Source organism: Chiloscyllium plagiosum, chromosome 25 (genome assembly GCF_004010195.1).
Source record: "Chiloscyllium plagiosum isolate BGI_BamShark_2017 chromosome 25, ASM401019v2, whole genome shotgun sequence".
In the NCBI taxonomy this organism is placed as follows: domain Eukaryota; kingdom Metazoa; phylum Chordata; class Chondrichthyes; order Orectolobiformes; family Hemiscylliidae; genus Chiloscyllium; species Chiloscyllium plagiosum.
Window position 1 is genome coordinate 21,738,455 of NC_057734.1, and position 11,290 is coordinate 21,749,744.

Sequence of the window (11,290 nt, forward strand, 5' to 3'; positions counted from 1 at the left end):
TTCTCCCCGTGTCAGCGTGGGTTTCTTCCAGGTGCTCCGGTTTCCTCCCACAGTCCAAAGATGTGCAGGTCAGGTGAATTGGCCATGCTAAATTGCCAGTAGTGTTAGGTAAGGGGCAAATGTAGGGGTATGGGTGGGTTGCGCTTCGGCAGGTTGGTGTGAACTTGTTGGGCTGAAGGGCCTGTTTCCACACTGTAATGTAATGTAATGTAATCTAATCTAATCACAGCACAAGTCAGGAGTGTACCATTGTAAATTATGGCAGTTATAGAATCATAGAGTTACACAGCACAGAAACAGTCGCTTTGTCCAACATGTCAATGCTGACCAGATATCCTAAACCACTCTAAGCCCATTTGCCAGCACTTGGCCCATATCCCTCTCAACCCTTCCTCTTCATATACCCATCCAGATGCCTTTTAAAAGTTGTAATTGTACCAGCCTTCACCACATCCCCTGGCACTTTGCGCCACCTTCTGCGTGAAAAGAATTGCCCCTCAGGTCCCTTTTAAATCTTTCACCTCTCACTTTAAACATGTGCCCTCCAGTTCTGGACTCCCCTACCTTGGGAAAAAAGAACTTGGATATTCACCCTATCCATGTTCCTCATAATTTTATAAACCTTATAAGTTCATGCCTCAGGTAGTTCTCAGTTTAGATTCCCTACAGTGTGGAAACAGGCCCTTCAGCCCAACAAGTCCACCGAAGAGTAACCCACCCAAACCCATTTTCCTCTGACGAAAGCACCGAACACTATGGGCAATTTAGCATGGCCAATTCACCTGACCTGCACACATCTTTGGACTGTGGGAGGAAACCGGAGCACCCGGAGGAAACCCATGCAGACACGGGGAGAATGTGCAAACTCCACACAGACAGTCCAAGGCTGGAATAAAACCTGGGACCCTAGTGCTGTGAGGCAGCAGTGCTAACCACTGAGCCACCATGCCAGTTAGTCTGAGAGTGAGGATAACTTTACAACGGATACAATGTTTATAACAGTGACCATGGTCAGCTGGATTGCACAACTCGATTGAAAACAGTAAAGTGATCAGATTGATGTGTCGAACAATGTAAGTAGTGCATTCTCACCTGATACCACCAGGACAGCCCCTTGGCCATCTGCAGCTCTGATAAACCCTTTGCACATATGTTCCATTCTGTACTTGGCAGGACACTGTTTTTGTGACAGTATACGGACACCAATTCCTTAAACAAAAGAATGAATAAGTTGATTTACAGGGAAATGGTTAAAACTGAATGAATAACCAATTAACATTACAAACAATCATGAGAGGGTACACTCCAAGATCATCATTGGTTTAAGAAAGCAGCTCACGCCACCTCCTCAAAGTGATTACAGATTGACAATAAATGCTGACCTGGCCAGTGACTCTCACATCCCATGAATGAAAATAAACAAAAGCAGGAACCTGTTCTTCAGTGCCAAGTATGCGGAAGTGCTCTTCTAGTAGATGTTGTTGATGGCAATCAAGTAGGGGGCCCTAATTCATGAGTCTGTTTTCTGCATCAACCACCTGTAGGAGATCAGCTTCCTCAACAAAAACTGTAAATGAGACCTTGATGATATGTAAAGCGCAACACTTTGACCACTTTAAATGAACAAAATGTGGTTGCTCTTGACCACTCTTTCATTGTTGCTCAGATATGTACTCATGTCCTAAAGTGGAACGTTTCCTGTATTTTCTGTGCTTTTGAAATTTTGCTTGCTCCAATAATTATTTGTTCCTAATTGTACCTATTGTACTGGCTATTTTGTAATAGAAGTATTTGGAGTTTGGTATAACTCTAGCAATGAGTGCTCATTAAACAACAATTATTGGGGAAAAAGACATGATAAATTCATTTAATGATTTCTTAAAAACACTTCACATGGAATTAATTGTTTTTAGATGCTGTGACTATACTGCAATTAGTGTACAAACAGCAGGATCCCACAAAGTAATGACCTTTTTGTCTTGGCTCTGGTGTTGCAAGGATGAAACGTTGAGAACTGCACAAAAATACTTCACTGCTCTTTTTGAGGTTTTCAATGATTTGCTCAAATTCTGGAATGGTACTTGATTCCACAACCTTCTGACCCAAAGGTTACTAACTGAGCAAGTTGACACATGGCACTCCGTCTGGAATAAATACTCGCTATACACTCCGAAAGGTGAGAGCTCTTTCACATTGTGCCAGGCACTAATACAACAGCAGGAGTTGACACGGTGTGAATGGAATTTGATCATGCTTGTTACTGGAGAGAGTCCAACCCTCCTTGGGGCTAGCAGACTGGCGCCAATCATGAATTTGATTTGGGTGGCCTGGGAAAGAAGCCATTTACCCAAATGCACTGACTTCCTCCAAAACCCTCAGATGTGGGGACTGTGGGTACTCTAATTTCCAAACAAAATTCAATATGCTGCTCTATTTGCAATAGTTCTATGTTGGACACCCCACTGCTCCCAACTATCAACCCACATAACAGAAGAGCTGAATTGGAAAAAATAACAGTTCTTTTATAAAGTATAAAGTATCCTGCTTGGCTACCACATTTCCCTACAAAACAACTGTGCCAATATTTCAACAGTAATTACTTGGCTCAAGTGACTTGAGACATCCTGTGAATAGGAAATGCTATATAAATGCAAGTTCTTTATATGAATTCTATTTATACTAGCTATTTTTGGAATGAAGATCATTGTACAATAAATATGGCTTTGAGACCAGTGCCGGTGGTTTATCCGGCCTGTGAGCATTCACAAAAACAACTTACTAAACCTCAAATACAATAGCAACTCTCCGTTCAACTGGTCATTTTTCATGTGAGATAAAGCCGCATCAGCAAGCTATTTGATTGTGAAGGTATTGCAATAAAACCGTGTCCTAACTCAATCAGACACCTGCAATTGTGTGCTCAGGGGTGACTAGATAGGGATAAGGGTCACTAACCAGAGCAACTAGGATTTATTTAGTGGCTTTAACGTGAGCTATTCACAGGTCTATGATGCAGCAACATTTGATGCACAGCCACATAAGATGTTATGGCAAAATGCCAAATACTTAGTGGAATTGTTCAGTTTGTAGATTCATTGGAAAGGATGAAAGTGAGGTAGAGAGGTGGAAAGGTATAAACAACAAATGGCACAGCAACTAAAATCAGGGATATTCAAGGGGCAAAAGGCAGAGGGCTGTACGTTTGGGTGAGACCACAGAGACACTTGAAATGAAGCATTTATAATCCAGGCATTGATTAACCACAAACCAGTGTCGGCAGTGAGCAGAAAGGAAAGATGTGATGGCTGAACAGGACTTGGTGTCTGGAAGGAGCTAGGCCTGGCTCATCCTAATGGAATATCCCATTTACCTAAGCCAAAGGCACTGAGGCAATTTACATTTGCCAGATGCTGCTGTGGTTGAGATCAGTTGGTTCAACATAAACTAAGGAAGAGCTTTTTACAGCAGCTGCTCTTTATGCTTAGACTTGTCATATCTTCAAAACTTTCCTTTCTCTCTGATTCATACCAAAAAATACACAGATCCGTTAAGCACATCCCAAGTAACACCACATTGGCAGCTGTAAAGTATCTAGCTATACTTGGGACATGGTAACACTGACAATACCAAACACAAACCCAAGGTCATCTTCTCAAGTTCCTTGGCACCATTTTCTCCTCACCTGCAGATTCTAGCCATTGCTGAAAACAGCATTGTATTTTCGAAGTGATCTATTTAGTGAAACAAACAGGCAGAATGGAAAATGTGACAAAAATGATATGATCATACAGTCACAGTATCAGAAATGTACAGCACGGAAACAGACCCTTCGGTCCAGCCTGTCCATGCCGACCAGATATCCCAACCCAATCTAGTCCCACCTGCCAGCACCTTGACTATATCCCTCCAAACCCATCCTATTCATATACCCATCCAGATGCCTCTTAAGTGTTGCAATTGTACCAGCCTCCACCCCTTCCTCTGGCAGCTCATTCCATAAACATACCACCCTCTACGTGAAAATGTTGCCCCTTTTATATCTTTCCCCTCTCACCCTAAACCTATGCCCTCTAGTTCTGGACTCCCCAACCCCAGGGAAAAGACTTTGTCTATTTTACTATCCATGCCCCTCATGATTTTATAAACCTCTATAAGGTCACCCCTCAGCCTCTGACGCTAAAGGGAAAACAGCCCTAGCCTGTTCAGCCTCTCCCTATACATCCTCCAACCCTGGCAACATCCTTGTAAATCTTTTCTGAACACTTTCAAGTTTCACAACATCTTTCTGATAGGAAGGAGACCAGAATTGCACACAATATTCCAACAGTGGCCTAACCAATGTGCTGTACAGCTGCAGCATGACCTCCCAACTCCTGTACTCAATACTCTGACCAATAAAGGAAAGCATACCAAACACCTTCTTCACTATCCTATCTACCTGCGACTCCACTTTCAAGGAGCTATGAACCTGCACTCCAAGGTCTCTTTGTTCAGCAACACTCCCTAAGACCTTACCATTAAGTGTATAAGTTCTGCTAAGATTTGCTTTCCCAAAATGCAGCACCTCACATTTGTCTAAATTAAACTCCATCTGCCACTTCTCAGCCCATTGGCCCATCTGATCAAGATCCCATTGTAATTTGAGGTAACCTTCTTCGCTGTCCACTACATCTCCAATTTTGGTGTCATCGGCAAACTTACTAACTGTACCTCTTATGCTCGCATCCAAATAATTTATATAAATGATGAAAGGTAGGGGACTCAGCACTGATCCTTGTGGCACTCCACTGGTCACAGGCCTCCATTCTGAAAAACAACCCTTCACCACCAACCTCTGTTTCTACCTTTGAGCCAGTTCTGTATCCAAATGGCGAGTTATCCCTGTATTCCATGAGATCTAACCTTGCTAATCAGTCTCCCATGGGGAACCTTGTCGATAGCCTTACCAAAGTCCATATAGATCACACCTACCACTCTGCCCTCATCAATTCTCTTTATTACTTCTTCAAAAAACTCAATCAAGTTTGTGAGACATGATTTCCTATGCACAGAGCCATGTTGACTATTCCTAATCCACTCTTGCCTTTCCAAATACATGTACATCCTGTACTTCAGGATTTCCTCCAACAACTTGCCCACCACCGATGTCAGGCTCACTGGTCTATAGTTCCCTGACTTGTCCTTACCACCCTTCTTAAACAGTGGCACCACGTTAGCCAACCTCCAGTTTTCCAGCACCTCATCTGTGACTATTGATGATACAAATATCTCAGCAAGAGGCCCAGCAATCTCTTCCCTAGCTTCCCACAGAGTTCTAGGGTACACCTGGTCAGGTCCTGGGAATTTATCCACTTTTATGCGTTTCAAGACATCCAGCATTTTTCAAGATGTCACCATCTATTTCCCTACAGTCTATATCTTGCATGTCCTTTTCCACAGTAAATACTGATGCAAAGTATTTGTTTAGTATCTGCCCCATCTCCTGCGGCTCCAAACAAAGGCAGCCTTGCTGATCTTTGTGGGACCCTATTCTCTCCCTAGTTATCCTTTTGTCCTTAATGTATTTTTAAAAACCCTTTGGATTCTCCTTAACTTTATTTGCCAGAGCTATCTCATGTCCCCTTTTTCCCCTCCTGATTTCTCTCTTAAATATTATCCTACTGCCTTTATACTCTTCTAAGGATTCACTCAAACTATCCTGTCTGTACTTGACATATGCTTCCTTCTTTTTCTTAACCAAACCCTAAATTTCTTGAGTCATCCAGCATTCCCTATATCTACCAGCCTTTCCTTTCACCCTGACAGGAATATACTTTCTCTGGACTCTCATCTCATTTCTGAAGGCTTCCCATTTTCCAGCCGTCCCTTTACCTGCGAACATCTGCTTCCAATCATCTTTCAAAAGTTCTTGCCTAATACCGTCAAAATTGGCCTTTCTCCAATTTAGAACTTCAACTTTTACATCTGATCTATCCTTTTCCATCACTATTTTAAAACTAATAGAATTATGGTTGCTGGCCCCAAAGTGCTCCCCCTGACACCTCAGTCACCTACCCTGCCTTACTCCCCAAGAGTAGGTCAAGTTTTGCACCTACTCTTGGTACATCCACATACTGAATCAGAAAATTGTCTTGTACACACTTAACAAATTCCTCTCCATCTAAATCCTTAACACTATGGCAGTCCCAGTCTCTGTTTGGAAAGTTAAAATCCCTTACCATAACCATCCTATTGTCCTTACAGATAGCTGAGATCTCCTTACAAATTTATTTCTCAATTTACCTCTGACTATTAGGGGGTCTATAATACAATCCCAATAATGTGATCATCCCTTTCTTATTTCTCAGTTCCACCTAAATAACTTCCCTGGATGTGTTTCCGGGAATATCCTCCCTCAGCACAGCTGTAATGTTATCCCTTATCAAAAACACCACTCCCCCTCCTCTCTTGCCTCCCTTTCTGTCCTTCCTGTAGCATTTGTATCCTGGAACATTAAGCTGCCAGTTCTGTCCATCCCTGAGCCACTTTTCTGTAATTGCTATGATATCCCAGTCCCATGTTCCTTCCCAGTCAGACCTCACTTTAAACTTGAAAATAAAATGATGAAGACTTAAACACATATGAATAATAATAAGATTTAACAATTCTGATTCTCGAGATAGGCAGTCAGTTTCACTCCACTTCTCTTCTGTTCCGTTCATACCAAATGTTTTAGCACTGCCCCGTTACAATAATGTCAATTGTGCATTTCCAGAAGTTATGCTACTTCAGCCTTGCTGTTTCAAACAATGGAAGAGGTAAACGCAGAGATGGCTGAAGGCTTCTCCGATCGCATTCCAGTAAGTCAACATACAAACAGTCCAGACTTTGACTTCACGTTACTTGAAACAAATGTCATTTTTGATGCATTACTCAACAGATGAAAATAAATTCAACGCCCTGATCAGTCAAAACCAATGCTGAGAATGTGTGGGATTTTAAGAGTCGTATTGTCTGAATGCAGTTATTATAGGCCTAGCTATTTGTGTTCCCCTTCATGCAGTTCCCTTTGGTTTTGAGAAAGCAAGGTGCACTGCTGTTTCCACCGGGATTTGGTGTTGTACTGGAGGGACAAAGTTAAAAAAAATCACTCAACACCAGGTTATGATCCAACAGGTTTAGAACAGAATCCCTATAGTGTGGAAACAGGCCCTTTGGCCCAACAAGTCCACACCGACCCTTGGGAGATTAACCCACCCAGACCCATATTTACCCCTGACAAATGCACTTAATCTACACATCCCTGAACACTTTGGGGCAAATTAGTATGGCCAATTCACCTAATCTGTAGATTTTCAAATCGTGGGAGGAAACTGGACCACCTGGAGGAAACCACGCAGACTCAAACTCCATGCAGACAGTGGCTTGAGGCTGGAATTGAACCTGGGTCCCTGGCACTGTGAGGCAGCAGTGCTAACCATTGAGCCACTGTGCCACCCCATGCTAGTGCTTCCAAATAAACCTGTTGGTCTAGAACCTGGTGTTTTGTGACTTGTACCTTTAACCGTTTTCACTGGGAAGTTTTGAACATCAGAGTGGCATTAACACACTCGGAACATGACCCTGCTGAATAGCCCTATGCCATTCATGAATAACTCAACCACATGGCATTTCCAGTGAGAACCTCTGAAATAGCGAGGCATCTAGTGCTGACTGGCTCCAATTGTGCAATCAAACCTCAACATTAATCCTGGAGTCTGACTCCATCTCCACCAATCGCATACTCCACCCCCCCCCAGCCAACACCATTCACCCCCCCCACCCTGGCTACTGTCAGCTCTGAAGAAGGGTCACCGGATCCGAAACAATGCCTCATCTTTCTCTCCCACAGATGCTGCCAGACCTATTGAGTTTTTCCAGCATCTTCTGTTTTTGTTTCAATTTTCCAGCATCCACAGTTCTTTGTTTTAGTGTCCAACTTCTGGTCAGTATTAGCCAGATGTAATGTGTAGCATGAGGGTTTGAGTGGGTAGTGATTGTTTGTGGGTGGCTGTGACTGGAAGCTGTTATTACTGTGCAAGGTCTGGAAATCTATTGCCACAAGCAATGTTGTGATGTCAACAAATCCAAGTTCCTACAGTAAGTGTTGTTAGGATTCTTCAATAACAAACATTACAGCTTCTCCTTTGATACTTAAAGTGAGTTATCTTTTGAAAGTAGAAATAACATGGTCATTAGACTGGAACTGTTTAATTAAACGTTTCCCTGCCTTAAAGGCCATCTGTAGAAATCTCAGAATTCCTCAATCTCACTTGGCCAAGATACATTGACATGTCCACCACTGGCAGTTCCAACTAAGGCAATCCAACAGACCCAGCTGACAGACTAATAAGGAATTCATTTCAAAATGATGCCTGGGGCTCTTGTGGTGCAGTGGTAGTATCCCTTCCTTTGAGCCAGGACGCATGGCTTGGAGTCCCTGCTTCAGAGATGTGGAATAACATGTCTGAATAGGCTGGTTTACAATGTTTATTATTAGTTGCCCATCTCTAACTGCCCTGCAGGAGGCGGTGTCGGTGAGCTACCTTTCTGAACGCCTATAGTGGGGAAGGGCGGTGTAAGGACTACCACATTGCTCCTGCTGCTGCTGCCGAGGTGCAAGTTGGCCCAGTGACGCTCAAGGAACGGCGCAGTGATTCCAAATGAGAAGTTTGGAGGGGGTTTTGTGGGCGCTGGCGTTTCCCTGTCTCTGCTTCCCATGTAGGTGCTGGAAATGGTGGACTTGGAAAGAGCTGTGGATTTCTGCAGTGCATCTTGTACATGGGGAGGCGGAGCAGGTGTTGGACTGGGGTGTACAAAGTTAAAAATCACCCAACACCAGGTTATAGTCCAACTGGTTTATTTGGAAGTACAAGCTTTCGGAGCTACCTGATGAAGGAGCACCGCTCCGAAAGCTTGTGCTTCCAAATAAACCTGTTCGACTCTAACCTGGTGTGTGATTTTTAACTTCATCTTGCACACAGTATGAGTCGCTGGTGGGGGTGGGGGTGGGTGGTGAGTGTAGAAATTGGTGATTACTCAAGCTGAAGTCCAGCCCCTCTGCTGTTGCAGTGTGCCAGATAGTTTATCAGGCGAACAGAAACTCGCCCCGCTATAATCCTGCAGTTGTATCCCTGTTTATAACGCTTAGCACTGTTCTGTGAAGATATTGGAGGTGGGGGCTCCAGACAAGTAAACCACTGCAGTTTCATACTCGGGGAAACAGATCTGTTTTGATACACTTTCAGTTTGTCTTAACATGCGATTAAAACCCTGTAACATTGCATGCACGCAAGCAAGTGCAGAGGTGATCAGAATTGTCCAGAAGTGAAGCGACCTGACAAAGTACAGAGAGAGGCTTTCAGCTTTATCAATGAAGCAGTGAGCTCGGTTTGCTGCAGTCCATTCTCCTTCGCGTCCCCCAGGGGGGTGTTGCTGGAGGTCCCTCTGCAATCACCGAGCCAGGCAAGCCGGCCTTGGCGTCTGGCTCCCGTGTTGTGGAGATTTCTTGGGAAGGAGGGAGGAGACGGCCTCAGTCTTCACAAGAAGAAGCCGCCTCGGCCGAGCACTCCCAGCCTTGCCCCGACCTCTTGCAACTCACAAGCGGGCGGGTTTGGCTGTTCCGCTCCTTTTGTCCTGATGCTTTGTGAAGGAGAGACAGCCAGCCATTGTCACTGTATGACCCAACAGAGTCAAATAACCTCACCATCCTGTCAAAGTGCTCGGCCAGGAAACGCGTTAGGAAAAGGAAGTTAGTTAGGACTTTGGTTACGTCTTGGAGAAAACACACACTTATTTGCAAACTTGTGGTCCAATATTTAAGGTCCAATCACTCGGGTTCTACCAGCCAATTGACAATAATGTCTCAAGGTACAGGTTGGGCTGAATTCAGACAATTTATGCCCGAGCACAGAGGGACTTGGCGATGAAGTGTAGGCGCCCACATCACTGGCTCATACCCGCACTAAGCATGAGAGACAACAAATCAACCCCCTGACAAACGGTGCCCATTTCAAACAAATCCCACTGCCAACTCACAACAACACTAAGAGAACCCCACACTGCTGAAGCTGTACCAGGAAGCCCAGTGGGTCTTTAAATGCTGCACTGCTCTTTTTTTTAAAAAAGAAAACTGTTTAAAAATGTCAGTCTCAACACGTGTTCAAGGCAGCTATTGTACGACAGTTTTAAACGAAGACTAATGCCGTAATGCTATCAAACAAAGCGATTAAAGGGGTCACGCAGTCAACCACTTGGAAAGGTCGGACTGTTTGAAGAGAGGAGCGGATTTCTGGTGCAGAAAAATCAATCCGATATCAGGGGGAATCCTGAACGTGTCTCCACGCAGTGAGCTGTTTGCCATCCCCTATCCAGCAGCAACTCTGACTGCTCTGCAACAATCCCTTTTGTATCCTCTCCCGGGTAAAGATTACTCGTGTCCTATGGATTAACACCAACAACTAGAAAGAAAATCCTGGTGGTTTACCTGCGGGCGAGAAAGCCATTGCTGACACCTCCGAGCTGGTCCTTGCTGCTTTGCAATCCTGGGGGGTATTTGTACTGGAATCCGATGCCCCACGAAGTGCACACCAGGGGGATTAAGTAGAGCAGAAAGAAGGTCGCCTGCAAGCCTCTCCACGATGCCGTGCACGGCCGGAGGTTCCTCAAAGTGCGAGCAGTCCCGGCCATTCCCCGGACACTTCACTGGATGCTGCTTGGTTTTACTGCCTGCCTCCTGCAGGGCCCAGGCGCCAGTGGCGTGCACCTCCCTCTGCCTGTGCCGGAGTGGGTGACAGAACCAGGAGCTGGGCGGGGGCGAGGAGGGGGGGCACTCGGACAGGAACCGCAGGACACAGTGAGCTCTCCCCCCACTGTCCCCAGAGAAACGCTGCAAACATCCGCGAGTGTCAGGGCTGCTGGGTCATCACCGATTGGCGTCTGCCTCAGACTGTCACTGAGCATGGGATCTGGAGGGAGGTTTTATACAGAGAGAGGGGGCTGCCTGTCCGCCCGGCTCAGTGCTGTGCTCTGGCGCTTCCACTTGGGCTGTTTGTTTCTGCTGAGGGCAGAGAGTGTGTGTGTGTGTTTATCACTTCCCCTCCCCCCGGGGTCAGTGTGTGTGTGTGTGTGTGAGAGAGAGAGAGAGAGAGAGTGTGTGTGTGTGTGTGTTTATCTCTTCCTCTCCCCCCGGGATCAGTGTGTCTGTGTGTGTGAGAGAGAGAGAGACGGCTGGCGTTGGATTGCTGCTAGTGAGAATTCAGACGGGGAGGGG

The 11,290-nt window shown here is 45.1% G+C and overlaps 1 protein-coding gene across 3 annotated transcripts in view; it reads right to left on the reverse strand.

The window, feature by feature from the left end:
* The window catches only part of LOC122562631 (EMI domain-containing protein 1-like), a 342,320-nt gene extending 331,311 nt beyond the window's left edge, over positions 1 to 11,009 (reverse strand). For all 3 annotated transcript variants that reach the window (XM_043715640.1, XM_043715641.1, XM_043715643.1), the window contains exons 1-2: positions 10,505 to 11,009; positions 1,093 to 1,209 (exon numbers count right to left, since the gene is read on the reverse strand). In XM_043715640.1, coding sequence (XP_043571575.1) covers positions 1,093 to 1,209; positions 10,505 to 10,707 — 320 coding nt within the window. In that variant the 5' untranslated portion in view covers positions 10,708 to 11,009. The remainder of the gene's footprint in view (positions 1 to 1,092; positions 1,210 to 10,504) is intronic.
* Positions 11,010 to 11,290: the final 281 nt, after the last annotated feature.